This window comes from Thamnophis elegans, chromosome 10 (genome assembly GCF_009769535.1).
Source record: "Thamnophis elegans isolate rThaEle1 chromosome 10, rThaEle1.pri, whole genome shotgun sequence".
Lineage (NCBI taxonomy): Eukaryota > Metazoa > Chordata > Lepidosauria > Squamata > Colubridae > Thamnophis > Thamnophis elegans.
Genome location: NC_045550.1, coordinates 9,999,287 through 10,022,402, shown reverse-complemented (window position 1 = coordinate 10,022,402; position 23,116 = coordinate 9,999,287). Strand labels below are relative to the sequence as shown.

General features: G+C 39.9%; 1 protein-coding gene across 1 annotated transcript in view; it reads left to right on the top strand.

The window, feature by feature from the left end:
• The window catches only part of PLPP4 (phospholipid phosphatase 4), an 86,641-nt gene extending 86,368 nt beyond the window's left edge, over positions 1–273 (top strand). Inside the window, exon 6 of the mRNA XM_032225600.1 lies at positions 74–273. Coding sequence (XP_032081491.1) covers positions 74–273 — 200 coding nt within the window. The remainder of the gene's footprint in view (positions 1–73) is intronic.
• The last annotated feature ends 22,843 nt before the right edge of the window (positions 274–23,116 follow it).

The window sequence follows — 23,116 nt, the reverse complement described above, 5'->3', positions numbered from 1 at the left end:
CTTTCAGAGCATTCCTAAGTTATTATTCCAATAGTAAATAATCTTTCTTTTCTTTTTCTTTCCTCACACCTAGATGCTTTCGTTGGAGGAATCATTGGCCTTGCATTTGCTTACATTTGCTACAGACAGCATTACCCTCCTTTGTGCAACCTGGCTTGTCACAAACCATATGTCAGTCTGCTAATCCAGACATCAATGAAGAAAGAAGACACATCGACCACCGATAATGCTACCAGCCTTCCTCTAGAAGGGATAACAGAAGGTCCAGTATGACTAATACACATGCAGGATGAACTTTTAGCTCTTTCATACATTCCGTCAAATCCAAATGGTATCTTGGCATAATCGGTGTTTTTTAACAGCTGTGATTCTACCTTTCTTGCCTTTTTACTTTTAATGACTCTTTTCTTTGCACTCATGTGTGTCCTCTGTTGTTATTTTCCCTTTTCTCTTCCCTATGTTCTTTTTTTTTAAAAAAAAAAAATCCAATAAGAAGATTGCTCCAAGGAAGTGATTATTAGTTAAAGGGTTTAAGGCAGAACTGAAACTCTTGAAATATTGTTAACTATTACTAACCATTATTTATGAAGCGCCTTCGTGGGTATATTTGCTTTGCAAATCATAGCACATCCATAACAGCCAAATGAGGCTGAAAGGGGTGACATATCCAGTCTTACTTCAATGGACCAGACTGGCTCTTAAGGGTTATCAAAGCCTTCTTCTAAGAACTAATAGACATTGTCATCTGTGACTGACTCTGCATTTACTTTTCTTAGAGACATTCAACATGTAAAAAAAAAGACAATTCTGTTTATCTCACCATTCTAAATGCAGTTACAGCTGCATGTTTATCTTACTCTGCTTATCTCCTAGTGGTTTAAGCAAACAAACGTATGGATATGGGTGTGTGCCTGCATGTGTGTGTGTGTGTGTGTGTGTTAGTGTGTTTGAGTACTGCAAATAATGTTTTGCAAATCCATCGGGACTGGCTACAGTGAAATAAAAAATTTTCAACTTTCAGAAATGGGACAGCCGAAATATTCAGACATCCTTCCTGACATAATTGACAGCACAATTATGCAAAGCTGCTGAAACTGTCAGCTGGCAATAACATGTACTGGAAAAAAAATCATCTGGACACTCTGGAAAAATCCAATATTGTGTGTGTGTGTGTGAGAGAGAGAGAGAGAGCGCGCGCATGTGCGTGTGTGTCTCTCCTTTGAGCACATAGTCGTTTAGTTTGGAGCTCAATCAGTTATTTTAAACTGACACTCTAAAGTCCTTTGGAACACAACAATCCTTCCCCAAATCCTTGGAGAAAGTGAGTTAGTGAGCTACAGTCACACTTGCTTAATAGTTTCTGTTGCCTTGATGAATGCGTGGCAGTCGTTTTGGGAATGCTTAATGTTTCTTCTGCACAATATGCACTTAGTAAATTTGTTTGTTTCAAAATGTGTCTGCTACGGTTCCACCACAAAACCGCGCTCGACTAAACCCCGCCCAACTAAACTGCGTCGCTGATGTCATCAACAGGGCGACAACAGTGCGGAGACAGAAGCACGCTGTAAACCCTAAACCTAAAATTAACTCCTAAACCTAAACCTAACCCCCCTAAACCTAATCCTAAACCTAACCCTAACCCTAACCCTAAACCTAAACCTAACCCTTAACCTAACCCTAAACCTAATCCTAACCCTTAACCTAACCCTAAACTTAACCCTAACCCTTAACCTAAACCTAAACCTAAACCTAACCCTTAACCTAACCCTAAACCTAAACCTAAACCTAAACCTAACCCTAAACCTAACCCTTACCTTAAGTTGAATCGGCTTGCTTTCAAAGCGCTATTTAAAGCGCCCTTCTTTCTCCGCACTGGCTGTTGTCACCCTGTTGATGACATCAGCGACGCGGTTTAATCGGGCGCGGCTTAGTCGAGTGCGGTTTTGACGGGTCACGGTCTGCTACACCTGCAGGGGGTTTTTTGGGGGGTATCTTTCTTAAGCACCCGTATTTGTAAGGTTACTCTATGACAATATGTACATGCATGAAGGGCAATTATTTGATAGCATAGCTGCTAATATACATAGATCCCATTCTACCCACCTCTGTAGCAAAAATGAAACTTCTCAAATGGATTTTCCATCGTTCCTGGGACCCCTTTGATTCAGAAACAATAATGCTAGTTTGCCTTAAAAGTTGGAAATCTGTCTTTTTTATAATAAGAGAGGGATTGGATATGCTTTATTTGTGTGCGGAGAAGAAAAGCACACTTCCATTTGATGAACCAGCTTGTTACTTCACAGAAAATCAGTAATATACATCGATTTTTTTAAAAAAGGATTTGAATTCCTTTCAGTGATTTTGCACAACTTTCTTTCTTGGTTTTGGGACTTCTCTGCAACACTGGACATCAAAGTAAAATAGATATTGGAGTTAGGGATGCCCAGCTGTAGATCTTTGCCAAGATCAGAAAAATTGTGATCAACCCTTAATTTCTATGTGTTTGGAAGCTACCACCATCTTATTCAGCACTGCACTGAAACAGAGAAGGGAAAAAAATGAAACAATTTTCAACTTTTAAGAAATGTTGATATGGTACTATAGAAGAGGATATTATGTATTAAAATCTTCCAATGAATTAAACATTTTTTTTCTTTTTCTCTAATAGCTAGCTAGACTATTAGAAGCTCTTTTGATCAAGCCATTGCAACAATTCTCTTAGTGACTCATGGCCTGCCTATTGTACATTGTCTGTGGATGTAACAAGCCTATTTATGTAAAATATAGCTTTTATTTTCTTTCCTTCTTTCCTCCATCCCTCCCTTCTTTCTGCGATCTTTTCAATAAAAGTTGGAATAGATAAGCCCTTTTGAAATAAATTGATTGGACAATTAGTTTGTAAAAAAAATCAAAGAAAAGCTGCTAAAATCACACACTTAAATCACGTAGTATATTAAAAAGTAATTTTTTGGGAAAAAACATGCAGTTTGTAAGGGCAAGAATTTTGGAGGTTTGTGTATCTCACAAATATTGGATAAGGGTTGATCCTAAATATCTGAATATATAGGCAGTGGAATAAATTACAAATAGATATAACACCAGCATAATATCAGGATTATTTGCCTTTATTCAATAAATATGCAAAGGCATAAATTTTGCCTATCTTCGTAGTTTGAAAAGATTTTCAATAGTTGTCCCTAATGGCCAGATAGCTATATATTCTGTAAATCACTTGCATATTCTGTATACATTTCCAGAATGGGACATTAGGAGTTCTATTAAAGAGGTGCTCAACATTTTTTATTGGGATATCTTCCGTGCTTCAGTGAAACACTGAAAATTGTTCTGTGTGCTGCATGGAGAGTAGCAGAATAGAGTTGTGATAACTCTACGGCTTTACTTATTTTTGGCTGTCACTGCAGAATTTCCAAAGCCTTTGCAGTGAGCAGCCATAACTGTGAATGTAGCTAGTGTGGTCTTGAGTTTCAGTTTCACCTGGAAGCTCATCTGTTCATGTGCTTTCTGGTATTTCAATGTGATTAGTTGAACAGGTGCAGGTTTTATCCCAAGGTCATGCTTTCCCTTATCTATGTTTATTTCCTTTCTGAATGGCTGTAATAATGATGTGATGCTATTCCTACTATTTGTGCCCACCTATTTTGAGAATAAAATTAGACAGTATTTATTTTCTATCAAGGATATTTTTTGATGAAGCTCTCAAGTCTACAGTAAGAGTTTGGGTGCTATTAAGAAAACATACCTGATGAAAATAAATGGATGGTTTAAGCCAGATGAATACCTCATGGTAACCTTCTCAAAAGTCACCTTTTCTCATAGTTACCTGTACACTATCACCCTTCTTAAAGCCTTAGACACACCTCTCTTCAATATTAATGTACTTGCAAGGAAACAAAACAAGTTATGTGTCTTAAATGGGAGGACTCTGGATAAAACCAACTTTTTAGCCTCTTCTATGATTTATTTATTTCTCTGACCAAATCACTTCTTTGAATAATAATTATTATTCAGACAGAATAGAAAAACTTGAGTCCTCTTCTTCAGAGAGCCCTTGTCAAAAAGAACATTCCAATATATAGCAGGCAACATTTCAAAGAAACATTAATCCCTCCATCTTGCTGGTCCAATACGTAAGGTCCTATTACATAGGTTTCCAGTTCAAAAGTAAGAAAAATAAAAATACTTCAGTTGTGGCCCTCTGTCTAATACAAAAAATGGGCCAAACTTGCGGCCCACAAACCAAATGGGTTCCACCACAAATGCGCGAACGACAAAAGCGCGCCTCACTAAACCACAGTGACAAAACCGCGCTGACAAAACTGTGCGATGAAGGAGCGACGAATGAGCCCTGAAGCGCGCCGACAACAGCGTGCCGAGAGAAGCACGCTGTAACCTAACCCTAAACCTAACCCTAAACCTAACCCTAAACCTAACCCTAAACCTAACCCTAACCCTAAACCTAAACCTAACCCTAAACCTAACCCTAAACCTTACCTTAACTTAAATCGCGCTTCTGTCGGCGCGCTGTTGTCGGCGCGCTGTTGTCGGCGCGCTTTTGACATCGCGGTTTTAGCGCCGCGGTTTTGTCGGCGCGCTTATGACGTTCGCGCTTTTGTCGGGTCACGAACCAAATGCACCACACTCTGGCCACACCCACACGCAGTTTAGTGAAGGGGAAAAAAGTTGAGATACATTTAACAAGAGTTGAACACCCCTCGTCTACTATATCGAAATTAGAGCTTTCATCATGTTTTCAAACTAATTTTGTTCTTCCCTCCCTCTCTGGTTGATCGTATATACACATGCACACGTACATTATGGCAATGTTGTTGTTATGTAGAGTAGCTTTTATGCGCAGGTTTGTTGATTTGTTTATTTATTGCTTATTTTTCCCCCCTACCTAGTCATGATCTCTTTTCTGAATAAAATTGCCTTCACAATTTTCTATCTTTATATGGATATTTGAAGCTTCTTATTGAGGTTTATGTGCACTTCTGGTGTTATCATGTCATACTGCCTACTTCTTCAAGGTTTTCCTTCAAAATACTGTATAGTTATAATCTTGCAAAAAATAAAAAAAGGAGGGGGGATTGGTACAGTATGCTGCCAGTTCTTTCTTTTAGCCTCAGCAGCCTCCATACATTTACGTTGAATGTGGTTAGAAAATGTATTAACAAATAATTTTCACTAATAAAATCTCAGCATCTGATATTCAGTGCTATAAAAATATATACCGTGTTTGGTAAATAGTTGAAGGGGTTTTGCAATACAGCAAAAGAATAAAAAGCCTTTTTTTTTATTCTAATGGAAGTAATTACTCTGAATGTAAAAAAATATATATATAACATGTAAATGTGTTGATTCTAATATAATTAAACCTTACACCAGATGTAATGATGTAAAACTGATCAAAGGCTCTGGGGAAGCTGCAATTATTGGCTCAGGTTAGTATTGGAAGAAAGTATTGGTAGGAATCTATGCCGATACTTTTGTGATCTTAATGTGAAGGAAATGTAAATGCTGTAACCCAACAATAAAAACAACATGAATGTAGGACTTTTAATTCATTGCATTGTAATTTGTACCTTTTTTTGTGAGGCAATTTGGCCTTAACATGCAGTACGGAAGTCTGCTTGACAGCATGGTCAGGATTATAGCAATAGCAGTTAGACTTATATACCGCTTCATAGGGCTTTCAGCCCTCTCTAAGCGGTTTTACAGAGTCAGCATATTGCCCCCAACAATCCGGGTCCTCATTTTACCAACCTCGGAAGGATGGAAGGCTGAGTCAACCTTGAGCTGGTGAGATTTGAACAGCCAAACTGCAGAACTGCAGTCAGCTGAAGTAGCCAGCAGTGCTGCATTCAACCACTGCGCCACCTCGGCTCCTTAACATTATATCAATGTTTTCTCCTTGCCACCATATATAGCAATTAAGTTTCACAACCTGGATCTCCGGAGTGAGTAATGTTGCACAGTGTTACAGAAAACATGATTCAGGCAGATTGGGAGAGAGCCTGTGAATTCGCAGGAAAGTCAAACTTTTAATAATAAGCAGAAAATGTGGAAATTTAGTTGAGTGCGTATTTAATTTTCCTCCAACAACGTGCTACAGGTAGTCCTTGACATATGAATGCAATTGAGTCCAAAATTTCTGTTGTTAAGTGAGTTTTGCCTCATTTTACCACTTTTCTTGCCACAGTTGTTAAGTGAATCACCACCATTGCAGTAACAATGAGGATCTAAGAGAATCTGGCTTCCCTCACTGAAGGTCCAAAAAGTGTTCTCATGACCATGGGATATTGCAACCGTCATAAATGTGAGTCAGTTGCCAAGCATCTGAATTTTGATCATGTGAACACGAAGATTTTGCAACTGTTGTAAGAGTGAAAAATGGTCATAAGCCCCTTTTTTCAGTGCCATTTATTTATTTATTTATTTATTTATTTATTTATTTAATTGGTTTGTATGCCGCCCACTCTCGAGAGACTCAGGGCGGTTTACAGGTAAAAAAGGGAGGGGGGGACATACAAAAAATAAAAAACAACATTAAAAATTCCACAACATTCATAACTTAGGATGGGGCTGGATAAATCAACAGCCCCAGGCCTGCTGGAACAGCCAGGTCTTGGTCGCTTTGCGGAAGGCCGGAAGGGTAGTAAGGGTCCGGATCTCAACGTGGAGATCGTTCCAGAGGGCCGGAGCAGCCACAGAGAAGGCCCTCCCCCGGGGAGTCGTCAGCCAACATTGGCCGGCAGATGGGATTCGGAGGAGGCCTAGTCTGTGGGATCTAATAGGTCTCTGAGAGGTAACTGGCAGGAGGCAGTCTCTACTTAACTTTGAGTAGTCACTAAATGAACAGTTGTAAGACAAGGACTATGTGTATAAGTAGGAAAGGAAAAACAACTTTGAAATATGGGAAGAAAACTGCCTATTGTAACAATTTGTCTGAAATGGTATAGATTTCCTGCCTGACCAAGGGGGTTGGACTAGAAGATCTCCAAGGTCCCTTTCAATTGTTCTGTTCTAGTTTAATATAATCTAGTCTAGTCACTCTAGTCTAAATCTCGCTGGACTTTAAATCAGGTGGTTTAGATGTCTCTGACTGGCTCAATTTATTGGCTTAAATGTGACAGTGAAATAGTTCTCCTCTACTAATATCAATTAGCTGCTGATGCTCCCTGTCTCCAAACAAAAGCAACATTATTCCATCACATTTATTGGATCTTACTTTTAGGCTGAAGTTTTTAAATCAGATCTTGTACTCCATTCATTGATATGATCTCAGAAGCAATTAGTGACTTTTGGCTTTTCCATATATTGTATGGAAATTCTGTGCAATAATGATGGTTAAATAGAGAAGCTATAATACTATATCTGATGCCCAAAACAACTATATCCAACAATAAAAACAACATGAATGTAGGACTTTTAATTCATTGCATTGTAATTTGTACCTTTTTTTGTGAGGCAATTTGGCCTTAACATGCAGTACGGAAGTCTGCTTGACAGCATGGTCAGGATTATAGCAATAGCAGTTGGACTTATATACCGCTTTATAGGGCTTTCAACCCTCTCTAAGCGGTTTTACACAGTCAGCATATTGCCCCCAACAACAATCCGGGTCCTCATTTTACCCACCTCGGAAGGATGGAAGGCTGAGTTAACCCTGAGCCGGTGAGATTTGAACAGCCGAACTGCAGAACTGCAGTCAGCTGAAGTAGCCTGCAGTGCTGCATTTAACCACTGCGCCACCTCGGCCCCTTAACATTATATCAATGTTTTCTCCTTGCCACCATATATAGCAATTAAGTTTCACAACCTGGAACTCCGGAGTCAGTAATGTTGCACAGTGTTACAGAAAACATGTTTCAGGCAGATTGGGAGAGAGCCTGTGAATTCGCAGGAAAGTCAAACTTTTAATAATAAGCAGAAAATGTGGAAATTTAGTTGAGTGCGTATTTAATTTTCCTCCAACAACGTGCTACATGTACAAGTTTTTAAATCAGATCTTGTACTCCATTCATTGATATGATCTCAGAAGCAATTAGTGACTTTTGGCTTATATTGTATGGAAATTCTGTGCAATAATGATGGTTAAATAGAGAAGGTATAATACTATATCTATGCTCAAAACAACTAGTAATTTTATAAATCAGAGCACTTCGGAGAAAAACATTATCATCTGATGGTATGTTAGTATTAAAATTTAAGGGAGCCAATAGATTTTACCCCAATATTAAACACAAATCTTTACTCAGCAAGTACATTTACTCAGCAACTTAAATCTGTTTTCATGGCAGTGAAACATAAGTTAGAGCAGAAAGATGTCAGTCTTGATGTGTGTTGTGTTATTTTGTCTTTTTGTTGAAAAGTGAATTACAGTGTAATTTTGGGAATACAAATAAGTTAAAAATTATGTTTACACTGCTTTGGTATGATGTGTCTGTTCACAGGCATAGATATTTATCTGAAAAGATCACCTTCTGTTCACTCACCACCTACTGTAAGTACATTTTCAGGTCATTTATCCTCTTCCTTTTTTCTAGCTCTTAATGCACTATAGAACTTCAAGAAAGAAAACAAAGACTTTGTTTTTATTATTACCACCCAGCTATACACACTGAGCTACTTATTTTCATGCACACACACACACACACACACAAATTGCTACTCAGTGCTGCCAAACAGCTTTTTGGTACTCACAGTATTGATTTATTTTGTGGTTGTTTTTTTAATGTTTCTATCCCATCTTTTCTCTGAAATCTCAAGGCAACATGAATAGTGGCCTTCCAGATTTCATCCCAATAGTCACACTGTGAGATTGGTTGGGTCAAGAGAGACACTCAGTAAACTGCATGGCTGAGGAGAAACTTTTTAACACCTTAATTGTAATTTCCAGTTTGTAGTAATCAACCCCTGTAGTATTTAATCAGGATGCAAGTTATTAGTGAGATCTTATTTGCTGACATCACTGACACTTGTATTTGGGGGGAAATATAGTAACCTGTTCTGACCCCCCCTTGCATGGCTCGTTAACAAACACAAGCAAATAACTTAAAAGGACTTTTCTTTATCAGTTTACAGTTCAAACTGGCTTCGAGCCCAGAAAATAACATAAACACAAATCTCCGATAAGAATTCAAAACAAAAGCTCTTACAAACGCTGCAGTTCTTTCACCATCTCCACGGAGCAGTTTTACATGAAACACCAAAGCACTTGTCCAAGTGTAACAGGCATAAATCATGATTAGTAATCAAACAATCTTTTACCAAACATGGAACACACGAAGGAACGTTGACTCCAGCGACTGGGGCGTGGCAGCATCCCTCCTTTTATCTCCAAACTTGCTTCTAACCACTCCCAGCTGCCTAATGAATCTTGATCCCCAAAAGACTCTCAGCAGAACTGCTGAGTCACAACAGTAACCTATATAGAAGGCAAACATTTCAACACTTCTCTCCTCATTCCTTACTCCCACCAAGCCATAACTTTCAATAATAAGTGTCCAGAAGTACCACTTTTCTTTACATAGTGTGATACTGATGCATACAAATAGCATTGACAAGTGATGGCAAGTAGAAAGAAGGGATGGAAGCCTACATCATTTCGGAGCATCACTAGAGGTCACAATTCTCTTGAAGTCCACATTTCTGTTCAGTTTTGGGGTCACTTCAGTTGCTGATGACCTCTTTCCATCTCTTACTGATTATGGTGCCAACCAGGTAAGTGGTTGTGATTACACATAGGGAAAAGAGGTGAGTGGATTTGAAGTGGGGGATTTATGAGCCCAGGTGAGTATAAATAACTAAGCTCTCTGTGCACATAAATTGAATCACAAATAAAGTGAACTACTTTCAACAGTTTTTTATTTCCTGGAGAGGCAGGACTTTGATATGTTATATCTAAGCTAATCTTTCGAAGGGGGCAGAATTTAAAGAAATTAAACTGCAAGACAAAAACTAAAAAAAACCCTGAGGTTAAAAAGAAAAATATACTAAGAAGGAAGAGAAGAATTAAGAACTTGGACCATGCACTGCACATATGAGCATCCTGAACATCAGATTCGGTTTTCTTAGTATTTATCCATCCAGACTTTGGTAGATAAAGGGAGACCAATGGAAAACCCACAGAATCATAGAATTAAAAGGTTGGAAGGGAAGCGGATGACCATGTAGTAAAACTTTCTGTCTACCACAAGAATCCATTGGTGCAATTATCTATCTGATGTATCCTGAGACAGTCTTACATTAAAAAATTATTCTTAATGTGTAACGAAAATCTATTTCCTTGCAATTTAAATTCATTGTTTCTTTCTATAATTTCAAAACATTCTAAACGGTTCTTCTCCATCTTTACATAATACCTCTTGAGAATATGGCTACTGTATCTAATCACAAAGAGCCGAGGTGGCGCAGTGGTTAGGGTGCAGTACTGCAGGCCACTTCAGCTGACTGTTATCTGCAGTTCAGCAGTTCTAATCTCACCGGCTCAAGGTTGACTCAGCCTTCCATCCTTCCGAGGTGGGTGAAATGAGGACCCAGACTGTGGAGGCGATATGCTGACTCTGTAAACCGCTTAGAGAGGGCTGAAAGCCCTATGAAGTGGTATATAAGTCTAACTGCTATTGCTATTGCTATTCACCAGGTTTAACATACAATACAATTAATATACGATACCTCCAATTGAAGTTTCCCTTAAAATCTTTGTTGCTTTCTACTGGGCATATTTTAGTTTGTCAATGTCCTTCTGAAATCTGATGCCTAGAGTTGGATACATTATTCTAGATTAAGTACGATGAATAGAAAGGAATGAAGCAATAGAAAATACAATCATTCTCTTGATTGTGTCACTTTACTGCTGATGCAGCTTAGAACTGCATTTCTTACACTGTTAACAGAATCTAATAACAAGGACCAGATTTAAGCAATAAATTAATCTCCCATGGTAATCTTTGCATTAATGTAAAACTTTCCAGTACAGTTGTTCAATAGGGAATTCACTTATGATTTGTGCTACCAAGATAAAGTGTATTAGTTCATGACTGCCCCCCCACACACACACACACTGAATAATGGAACTAATTTTATCAAGACTTGACTTTCCACAAAGATCCTCTGTAAAATAAATTTGGCTATTTTGAAGGCCAAGGAGCAAGTCATTAAACACTGATACAATACCGAGGTGGAGCCGAGGTGGCGCAGTGGTTAGGGTGCAGTACTGCAGGCCACTTCAGCTGACTGTTATCTGCAGTTCAGCGGTTCTAATCTCACCGGCTCAAGGTTGACTCAGCCTTCCATCCTTCCGAGGTGGGTGAAATGAGGACCCAGACTGTGGGGGGCGGTATGCTGACTCTGTAAACCGCTTAGAGAGAGCAGTATATAAGTCTAATTAATAAATAATAAATAAATACTACTTGTACTTAATAGCTGTTTTAGTACCATTTGGTTAGGGACATTCTACAATAGGTGAATAGCTTTCTTATATTGCTTTAATTGAAAACATTGGCATGAAACCGTGATTGTATAACTTGTATCATATTTACTAACCAAATGAATCTTTGTTTAGCATAACTCTGTTGTTTTAGAGATAAAGTAAAAACCGTAACAAGCAAATACATTAGAGTTGCAAAAATGCAAAAATCCAATAAAAGAGAATGGAGGGGGCGGGATATATATAGAGGCAAAGACTTTGGAAGGACAGTGAGACAATTGGCAGCAGATGATCTGATCATTTCCAATATTTGCCAGAGGAACGAATAAGCTTTCATAGCAAGGATATCCCAAAAATGGAGAAACTAACGTAGAGTAGAACAGGATGGAGTGGAATAGGAATAAGAATCTGTATATAATGTTTTATGATAATGCAATTAATAGTATATGAATATGTAAAAAAAGATAAAGAAATCCCTGAGGATTTTACTGTGCTGGTAATTGCCAACTGCAGTGGGCGGTGCTCATCTCCTTTTAAGACCATTGAACCAGCACTATCCGAAGACATTTCCATGGTCATATGGCCAGTGTGATGTCACAGAGCACTATTACCTTCCAGTGGTGGGTTTCAAAAACTGTTCGAACCTACTCTGTGGGTGTGGACTCCTTTGTGGGAGTGGCTTGCTGCCCATGTGACTGAATGGGAGTGGCTTGCCGCCCATGTGATCAGATATGAAGATGCCGACGACACTTGTCAGAACCACCTTAAATTACCTCACACACAGCGCTGCCATGCATAAGAATAGGATGTAAACTTGTTTTTTAAAAGGCATCTTTGGTTTGCGTTAAAACAACTTCAACACACGCAATGTTCTGATTGCACCACAAACGCAGCAGTCATCCTTACCTTTCACAGAGGCACTGAGTTTTATAAATATGAGCATGATAGTGTAGAATAATCATATCCAAGGACCAGTGGTGGCTTTCAAAAATTTTTGGAACCTCTTCTGTAGGTGTGGCCTGCTTTCCGGGTCCACTGGTGGAACCTCTTCTAACCGGTTCGGTAGATTTGACGAACCGGTTCTACCGGATAGGTGCGAACTGGTAGGAACCCACCTCTGTTACCTTCCCACCAAAGTGGTACCTTATCTACTCACATTTTCATGCTTTCAAACTGCTAGGCTGGCAGGAGTTAGAGCTAGGGCAAGGATAGGAGTTCACCCCATCACATGGTGCCTGGATCTCAAAGCTGGACTTACTGCTTTCCAGCTGACAAGCCCAATGTTTGCTGTCCTGATGAATAGAGGTAATGCAGATAAATATAGGTGCTTTCCTTTTAGCTGGGATTTGTTTGTTTGCTTCCTTCCTTTGCACAATAAGAATTTGGCTTGCCATTGTTGTCTTCTATGGGTTTTTCCTGTTTGTCTTTCATTGTTTGTCTTCTAGCCCTTCATGGTATGAAGGGACCTGGGTACTTGAGAGACCGCCTGCTGCCAATTACCTCCCAAAGACCCATTAGATCACACAGATTAGGCCTCCTCCGGGTTCCGTCTACTAGCCAATGTCATCTGGCTATTACCCGGGGGAGGGCCTTCTCTGTGGCAGCTCCGGCCCTTTGGAATGAACTCCCCACAGATATTCGGACCCTCACCTCTCTCCAGGTCTTCCGAAAAGCCGTTAAAACCTGGCTGTGTCGGCAGGCCTGGGGTCGATGAGTTCCCTTCCCCTCTCGAATTGTGTGGCTGTTGGTTGTTTTAAATGCCCTGTACTTTTTGTTGTAGTTTTTCTGTTTCCCTTCCCCTCCTTGGGTTTGTGTGCCGCCCTGAGTCCCGCTGGGAATAGGGCGGCATATAAATAAAATGAACCTCGAACCTTTTTAAAATACATTTCTCAGCTACTAGGTATTACTGTTGGTATTCCATTTGAGAATTAACTAGGTTGTACCTTGTTTAGTTTTCTTTTTAGCTCAGTTAAAGTCATGTAGGTAGTTCCACCTAGCTAGGATTTACTAAGAGATATAAGAGATATGTTATATATAAGTTGAAGTCTTATTCTTAATGGATGTTTCTATTTCCCTAAGACATCTTGTCAAGATATACAGTTAGTGTCACACACCTCAATACTTTCTTACATAGCTTTATTGCAGTCATTAACCAGCACAAGAGAATTGGCACACCTCAATAAGGTTTTACTAACCTTGAAGTTGCCCTGTAATCTGTTGCTTTCCAGAGGTGCTGAAACTATCTCAAGAGTCTTACAAACAGAAGAGTGTTCTGCAGAGACTGTAGAAAGATGAGCTTGGTGGTGATATGCAAGCTCCATTACTAAAATGACAAGGGGAGAAACATATATTAAATCCAGTAAAACACAAAATACATGCAGAAGATGTTCAGACAATTCACAGGTGTATGAAAGGGGAGAAGTGGTACAGCATAATCAGACTGCAAGATTCTGTACTATAGTAGTTCTTAAGTTATAACTTTCATGTGATGTTCATTTCCTGGTCTGGTCTACCCTACCTCATGGGGTTGACAGTCACTGATAAAGGCACCAAGATGTAGAAAACTATCTCTTCAACAATCTCTTTATCCAATTCCAATAAATTATAATCGCCAATTGGATAGAGCCAAGGTGGCGCAGTGGGTAGAGTGCAGTACTGCAGGCCACTTCAGCTGACTGCTAGTTCAGCAGTTCAGCGGTTCAAATCTCACCGGCTCAGGGTTGACTCAGCCTTCCATCCTTCCGAGGTGAGTAAAATGAGGACCCAGATTATGGGGGCGATATGCTGACTCTGTAAACCACTTAGAGAGGGCTGAAAGGCCTATGAAGCGGTATATAAGTCTAACTGCTATTGCTATTGCTATTGTCATTCCTTGTTTTTTTCCCCCCCTGTGGATGATAATGTTTTTCCTGTTAATGACCTTGTGTACCAAGCAATTGAAAGAAATCTTTCTGAGAGTTAATCCTGACATTACCTTTAGCAAGGTCTTCCAGCATCTATGAACGCTGAGGCTTCTATCAAAGAAATTGTGAACTGTATTTTAGGATAAACTGTCTATAAAATCTTAGGAAAAATGATGGACAACAAGTAGATGTGGATCTTAAGAAATCATCTTTCTTTTTTATCCTTAGACCAGAATGACTATCTAACAAATTAATAAGACAAAATTAGCATCATTTATGCAGATCCACACATCTAACAATCCTTACTTAGAGCTGGCTTCAATTTCTTTTTTCAAGGTGAAATAGCATGTATTATTTTAGCTACAGTGCTCTCTTCTGTATATGATAGACAGCCAGAATGGTACCCACCTACATATAAAAACAGCTTTGACCACCTTGGCAGAGTGTCAGTATTGTAGAAATATTGGAAAACAAATAGAATGGCACCAAGAACCTTTAATGGAGAATGATTAAGACCAGAGAATGCTAGATATAAGATGGCAGAGTTGAAAACTGAATTAACAAGTAAAATAGAAATGAATTCTTGAAGATAGCAGTAGCAATAGCAGTTAGACTTATATACCGCTTCATAGGGCTTTCAGCCCCCTCTAAGCGGTTTACAGAGTCAGCATATCGCCCCCACAGTCTGGGTCCTCATTTCACCCACCTCGGAAGGATGGAAGGCTGAGTCAACCTTGAGCCGGAGAGATTAGAACCGCTGAACTGCAGATAACAGTCAGCTGAAGTGGCCTGCAGTACTGCACCCTAAATACTGCGCCACCTCGGCTCTTCAAGATCAGGGATGTGAACAACTTGCTGCAGTGTGATATTTGCTGGCCGATCTCAGTTATAAACTGTTAAACCAGAACTTCATTTTGATTGATTTGTAGTTTGTTCAGAAGCACTTTTTTCATGGGATTGAATGTATTTCAGTGCTAGTGAAATAACTGGGTTGAAAAGCAAAAAGCTAAAAGATGCTACTTCCCGGGGAGGATAAAAAAAATATTTCTAATTCTTATAGAATTCTAATTCTCCTTTCTGGAGTTTTATAACTGCATGCATGGAATAAGTGACCTTATGTAAGAAGGATGCTGGTAGAGGTTTTTTTTCTACATACACATTAGCAGAATGTGTAATAATAAGTTAAAACTGTGGCTGCACCTTGTTCCCTTTGGATAGCAAGTAGCTTGGGAAAGAAATATCTCTATGAACATATGTCCCAGCTTTTGTAAATCACCCTTGCTGAGAAAATATTTGCTTACTGGAGAATTTAGCACCAATAATTTATTATTTTGTTCCCAGGAGTCTTGCCAGCTATATTGTGTAAACAAAAAATACTTCTTCCCACAGATGTTTCAGTTCTATCTCAATTTTCTTTCTTCAATATTATTTCAGCTTTGGGCCATAAAGATTAGGGTATATTATTGTAGTATTTTACACAATGCGGAAATGATGCACTAGAGTTTTAAACTAGAAAATGCCAAACTAGAAGATTCAGAAAATTGGCTTAAATCATCGCCACAATTATTTATCTTGTATTCTTATAAAAGAAAACATAATAGCAACTTAACCTAAGCTTATTATTATTAAGTAATAGTAGTTCTTTGCTCTATCACTTACACCCTGGTAGTCTCGCATTTGGACTATTGTAATGCACCCTACATGGAACTGTCCTTGAAAAGTATTTGGAAAGTTTGTTTGGTATAGAATATGGCAACACGAACAATCTTGGGCAGCCAGGGATAGCAACACTTCTGCTGCACGACCTGCATTTGGTGTCTCTTTGCTTCTTGATTCAATTCAAGGTGTTGTTTATGACCTTTATGACATGGTTTTAAAACATATTTGTCCCCATTACATGAGCCCAGCCTATCCAGTAAGGACAGTGACGTGCGGTCAGCTTTATGGCTGGTGAGGCAGCTTTTTAGACTTGCGGACTTCAACTCCCAGAATTCCACAGCCAGGCATGCTCAGTTCCGATTTAAAGCGACAGCATTTCCCCCCCCTTGCAAAATAAGTTTTCCCATTCTTTTTCTTCTCCCTCCCCCTCCTTCCTCGCTCTCTCCCTCCCTCCCCCCTCTCTCAAACAGACACACGCACACAGAGAAATTGGATCCCTCTCTCACTCACTCACTCTCAAACAAACACAAACACAGAAGTTGGATTGGATATATTTTCCAAAGGTTTGAAAGCAGCTCCTCTGCCATACCCCCCCTTCCCCTGCTGCCTTCCGATCAAACTTTTTGAATTCCTCCCCCCTCCCCACACACACATCTTTTCCAGCTGTTTATGAGACGATTTCAACTCTGCTTCTGCCTGCCCTCATGAAAGGCCAGAGCTCTGAGTCAGACTGAGCTAGTTGCTCCCAGAGAACTCTAAAAAGCTTCTAAAAATGCCCTCTATAGGAGGCGAAAGAACATGTGGCTCCTTTGCATACGAAATTTTTTACTTGTTAACCCTTGCTTAACTCTTAAAAGGTGAAAAATTGGTTATGCACAGGAGCCCCCTATTTCTCTGGCATCCTCCTATAGTTAAGAACATGTGCCTCCTTTGCATACGAATTTTTTTGCTTGTTAACCCTTGCTTAACTCTTAAAAGGCAAAAAATTGGTTATGCACAGGAGGCCCTTATTTCTCTGGCCTCCTCCTATAGTTAACACTATGCACTGTTCCAAGTCACTGTGAATCTGGTAGCAACTACCTTGGCTTTAATTATTTTTAAAAAAATCTTTAAAATTCTTTCCTTTTCCTCATGACTGGTGAGGCCACACCTCCCCTGCCTCTAGTGACTGCACGCCCCTGAGTAAGGAACATTCTTTCTCATTGGAACATTCTTTTTCCAGATGCAACCACTTTCCTGGCTTTTTGGAAATATCTAAAGTCATTGCAATGCCATCTTGCTTGGGGCCCACAAAGGACCATGCCATTGGTTAGGGCTCTGAAATCCCTTCCCTGCCTTTGAACTTTGAATTTTAACTCTTCTTTTCTTCCTAATTTTATATACAGATTTTATGTTTTTAAAATTTTACTTGTAAACCACCCAAGACTCATTTTTGAAGGAACTGGACAGTTTCTAAATTTGAAGTGTACCTAAAATAAACATTGTCTTGCCATGCAATTATTATTTTATAAAAATCACCAAGATAAGCAATAACTAGCAATAAGGAGAAAAGAAAAAGGCATTCCCTAGGAAGCATAAGCAGAATGCTTATCATACAAGTTGATTAATAATTTCTGGATACAGTAGACAAAACTATCGAGCATAATGTAGACATACAGTAGATTCTGAATTGGTTGAATGCATTTTACTTCAGGAAAACAATTTAATAAGTAATAATTTTTGAAACAATCCAGTTTCCTTAGTTTGTATCCTTTCAAATGAGACTATACTGGGAACTGAATGATATGAATTAATCAGTCTCAAATGCCTTTAATATATAATTGATTTATAACTGAATAATACCCATCTTTTCTCAACATCTAAGGTATGCCTAGAGGAGGTGATATTTTTAAATTGACAAAATATATTCCAAAATGTCAACCAAATATTCCTTAATTGGATATGTATTTATGTTATTCCCCATTTAGGTTCTCTAAGTCAATCAGTACATCTTAAGAAGACACTTTTTCAATAAATTTTTGCAATGTTGCTTTATTCATGTATTTGTTTTTAAAGTGGTATAGAAATCACTAGTGTTGGAGGTAGTAGAACTTCTAGTATGTTTTATGTAGCATTTTAAAAAGATGGATAAAATTAATATATGGTAAGTAGTTCTTGGCTTAAACCATTAATTTAGTGACCGTTCAAAGTTACAACAGCACTGAAAACAGTGATGTACAACTGATCCTCACACTTACAACCATTACAACATTCTCATGGTCATATAATCAAATTTGGGTGCTTGGCAACCAGCATGCATTTATAATGGTTGTGGCATACCAAGATTATGGAATCACCATTTGCATCCTTCCCAAAAGGTTCCCGACATGCAAAATCAATGGGGAAAGCCACATACACTTAACAACCGTTAACAATTGTCGTTCACAATTGCAGTGATTCATTTAATGATCATTGCAAAAAAAGTTGGTAACATTGGGCACAAGTCACTTAACAACTGCCTTGCTTGGCAATGGAAATTCTACTCTCAGTTGTGGGCAGAAGTCGAGGTCTACCTATCTCCATGATAGTGGACCTATACCACATGGGCCAGAGGTGGCACACGAGCAGTTGGCCCATTCTGTTGCGCATGCGCTGACCAGCTGGTCTTCAGTTCTCTTCGGGTCTCTTCTTGCTTTTGAATGGCAAGGTTGGCAGGAGCTGAAGAAAGGATGAGAGCCGAGGTGGCGCAGTGGTTAGAGTGCAGTACTGCAGGCTACTTTAGGTGACTGCTAGTTCTGCAGTTCGGCTGTTCAAATCTCACTGGCTCAGGGTTGACTCAGCCTTCCATCCTTCCGAGGTGGGTAAAATGAGGACCCGGATTGTTGTTGGGGGCAATATGCTGACTCTGTAAACCGCTTAGAGAGGGCTGAAAGCCCTATGAAGTGATATATAAATCTAACTGCTATTGCTTTTGTTATAGCTCGCCCCTTTGCATGGAGCTCAGGTCCCGAATCTGGACTGTCAGATTTCCAACCAACAAGCCCAGTGTCTTAAGCACTGAGCCACTGTGCTGTCCAAAAATAAGATGCATGGGGGGGCATACGCATATGCGCTGGGGCTGGGCACATGTGCAGGGGTGCATGCACAATGCAGTTTAAGGTTTTGGGCATGAATGTGTGCGCACATTTGTGTGTGCACGCACTTTGGGCACTCAGTCCATAAAGGTTAGCCAACACTGACCTATATTATAGATTAGAGTAAGGAAAGCAATTTATTGCTGGTCTCCTGTTAATTTATCTGTTAAAATTATGCTAGGTAGTAGATAGGTTGGGCCTCCTCCGGGTGCCATCGACCGGACAATGCCGGCTGGCGGCTCCCCGAGGGAGGGCCTTCTCTGTAGCTGCATCGGCCCTGTGGAACTATCTACCCGCAGAGATCCGGACCCTCACCACTCTCACTGCCTTCCGTAAAGCGACCAAGACCTGGCTGTTCCGGCAGGCCTGGGGCTGTTGATTAATATCCAGCCCCACTTGACTGAACGGATGATGTATTAATTTTAATATTGTACCTTTTCTTATATTTTAAATGCTTTTATTTTGCTGTGAGCCGCCCAGAGTCCCAATGGGAGTGGGCGGCATACAAATTTAGTTAAAGTTAAAGCTTTGCTCAGTGAAAAGATTGCATTTAAATACATGTGTATATACACACACACACACACACCAGCGGTGGGTTTCAGGCGGTTCGCGGCGGTCCCCGTGAACCGGTTGGTCGGCGAACCCGGAAGTAAGTAACTTCCGGGAACGCCGAAGGATCCACCCGCCCGCCCGCGTTTCTTACCCGGTTTTGACGAGTTCTGCGCTTCCACACATGCGCAGAACGCATACAGTGCCTGTGCGATCCTCCAGAAGCAGCTGGAGCATCGCACAGGTGCTATTACGCATGCGTGCATTGCCCGCGTGCACGAGGACGCCGCAGGCCCCGTTCCAACCGAACCGGTTGGAACGGGGCGAGAAACCCACCCCTGACACACACACTATAGTTTGGATTGTAACAAATGAATCTGTTAATTGCATAAACAAATTAAAAATAAGCTTTATTGAAGAAATGATGTGGTGGTAGGAAAGTCTGAGTTATTTAAGTGAAGCTACATTTAGAAACCACTTGCAGTTTTTCCTCTAATTTGAAGATAAAGTCAACCAAGTAAGAAATTGCACTGCAGAGGTTAAAGGCAAATGAGAACCAATCTAAGAAGGTAAGACTGATGACAGCCCTTCGAGTATCAGTCTACCTAGGAGACATGTTTCAAAGTGACTTGCAAAATAAGTCTTTTAAATCAGGAAAGGAATGTTCTTCTGCTAATTACCTCCACATATTTTGCCCTCGTTGTCAGTAGCTTTACATCTGTAGAAAGCCGGTGCATACAAAGTTGAATCCCGACAAATTATACATCTTAAACTAATCCAGTGCCAATTTGATTTGCATTGGATTAACCAGCACCACGTAAATTATTAATTTTATTATTAGTTTATCCATCTATGCATGGAATGCTAGAAAGAAATTATGCAAATAGGCTCTAGACCTTATCCATTAATAGGATAATTTCCCCAAAGTTGAATCCTCTGGAGCAACAATATGGTTTATGTAATGTATATATTGGGGGGGGGGGCTAATAGCAAAAGTATAAATGGATCAAATATAGCTGATGGTTTCACAGAAGAGAAATGCTGAAAAAAATTCCTATTCCTATGAGAAAGGCAATTGGCCAATGTGTCAGCCTCTGTTTTGCTGCTTGCTTTTCGGCTGCCATTGAAACGGGGAGGGAGGGCATGATATTTGGGTGAGGGAAATATTCTGTACAGGAGGACTGTTAATTGGGAGTTGTTCTCACCATCGTCTGCGCATGTAATAGCAATAGCAATTAGATTTATATACCGCTTCATAGGGCTTTCAGCCCTCTCTAAGCGGTTTACAGAGTCAGCATATTGCCCCCAACAACAATCTGGGTCCTCATTTTACCCACCTCGGAAGGATGGAAGGCTGAGTCAACCCTGAGCCGGTGAGATTTGAACCGCCGAACTGCCGAACTAGCAGTCAGCTGAAGTGGCCTGCAGTACTGCACTCTACCCACCGCGCCACCACGGCATGTGGCAAGGACGGGAGTTTCCCGCCAAGGCCAACTGTCCGGCATACCAACCTGATGATTTTTGAAGATGTCTCCCACCTAACAGCTGTGGAGATATGGGATTGGACTATGGGCTAGGGTTACCAAGGGGAGGGGAATGAGTCATGTATTGATATCAAATGCTTCGCGCGCTTTTGCTCAGATCCAGCTTTGCTTAGCTTCTATTTACTTATAATCAGTAAAAGTACTCTTAATTCTGCAAAATGGAGTTGAGTGGTTTCTTTCTTGGTTATTAAGTGAAGCAGCCTTGACAATAGTAACTGCTTTACACTAAATCCCTTCTCTCCTGGTGACATGACCCAAATCAGAACTATTATTAAGAGAAGAATTCCCTGAAACAAATGTTCTGGATGCCTTCTCTATCCTGTTTACTTATATACCTCCGTTTTATTATATTTTTAATGAATCATCCTCCTGATGGGTTATTGGAGATTTGAACAGTTGCAACAGCACTCTAAACCTTACAGTATATTAGTTCATGTAATTAAAGTTTGTCCCAATAGGGGTTTAAATTATCTTTTTCCCCGAACTACTTGATATAGCTGTATTTGCTTTTTGTTGTGTATTTTGTACATTATGTAGAAGAGTTTTATAAAGCAAAACCTATGGTACACATCAACAATGCAGGAGAGAAGTGTGTGGAAGACAAATTATGGCAGCATGTGATCATTTTCCTTGGGAGTTATTTGGCCTGAGCAGCTGCTATGGCACACATTTTACTATATTTTGGGTCAGAGAAGATGGTTGGGAAGGGAGGTGACATGCGGATCATCCCATCTCACAGCCAGTGAAATATTAAAGCAGAGATAATTTTAGGTCTCTCTAGGCTACATTATATGCACAGTGCGTGCTAACCATGCTGTCTCTAAATGCCCAATACATTATAGAATTCTCAATTTACTGTGCAGATGGCTGTTGCAGTTGTTTTTCATAGCATTCTTTAATGAATTGTTTCTCAGATTATTTGCTGCTACGTGGGAAATGCTGTGACAGGTACAATACTGCCATTAGTTGAGCTTGACTAATTTTGACCCATGCAGTGGCATTTCCGTGATACTTACAGAAATGCCAATCCACTTTTGGCTGAATGAAGATCACAGGACTCAATGCAATGACTTTTGAATCCCATGCTAACTTTAAATGAGATTAACGAGAGAACTACAACATTGGGCTGGAACGTAGATCTTTCTTGCACAACTATTGGAGAAGCTCTTTCACCTCTGATCAGACTTTTATGAATCTTAAGAAACTCAGGTTCTGGATATGAAATATTGAGTTGGTAGTAGAATTGTAGGAGTCATCTTTGTGTTCTGGTAAATGACAGACTAAGCATGAATCAGCAGTGGAGAGCGTCTGCAAAAGAGGTGCATTTTTTTGACAGTGTTCACAAAGGTATAGTGTTGAGATTATGGGAAGTACCTGTTCTGCTCTATTCAGATCATTACTGTATCCACTTTTGGTCATAAAATAGAAAGAGGAAAGATTGTACAGAAGAACAGTGAAAATGATGAACCTGGAGACCAAATGCTATGAAGCATGATTAAAGAAATTGGGTTCAGACTAAAGAAGAAAAGGCTAAGGGAAACATGGTAATAATCTTCAAATACTTGACGGACTATCTGTTGTGGTTCGTTGACAATCAGAAGACTCAGAGAAGATGGAGTGGGTGCCTGGGTTGGTTCCACCACAAATCCGCGAAGCCCTTATCCGCAGAGACATAAGCGCGAAGACTAATTCACGCCGTTCAAAGCGCTAAGGAAAAACGCGACCCTACCGCGATGACATAATCACGGAGGGCAAATCTGAGCATTCCCAAGCACTCAGTACCCTAAACCTAAACCTAACCCTAACCCTAACCTAACCCTAAACCTAACCCTAAACCTAACCCTAAAACAAACCCTAAAACAAACCCCTAAACCTAATCCTAAGCCTTACCTTAAT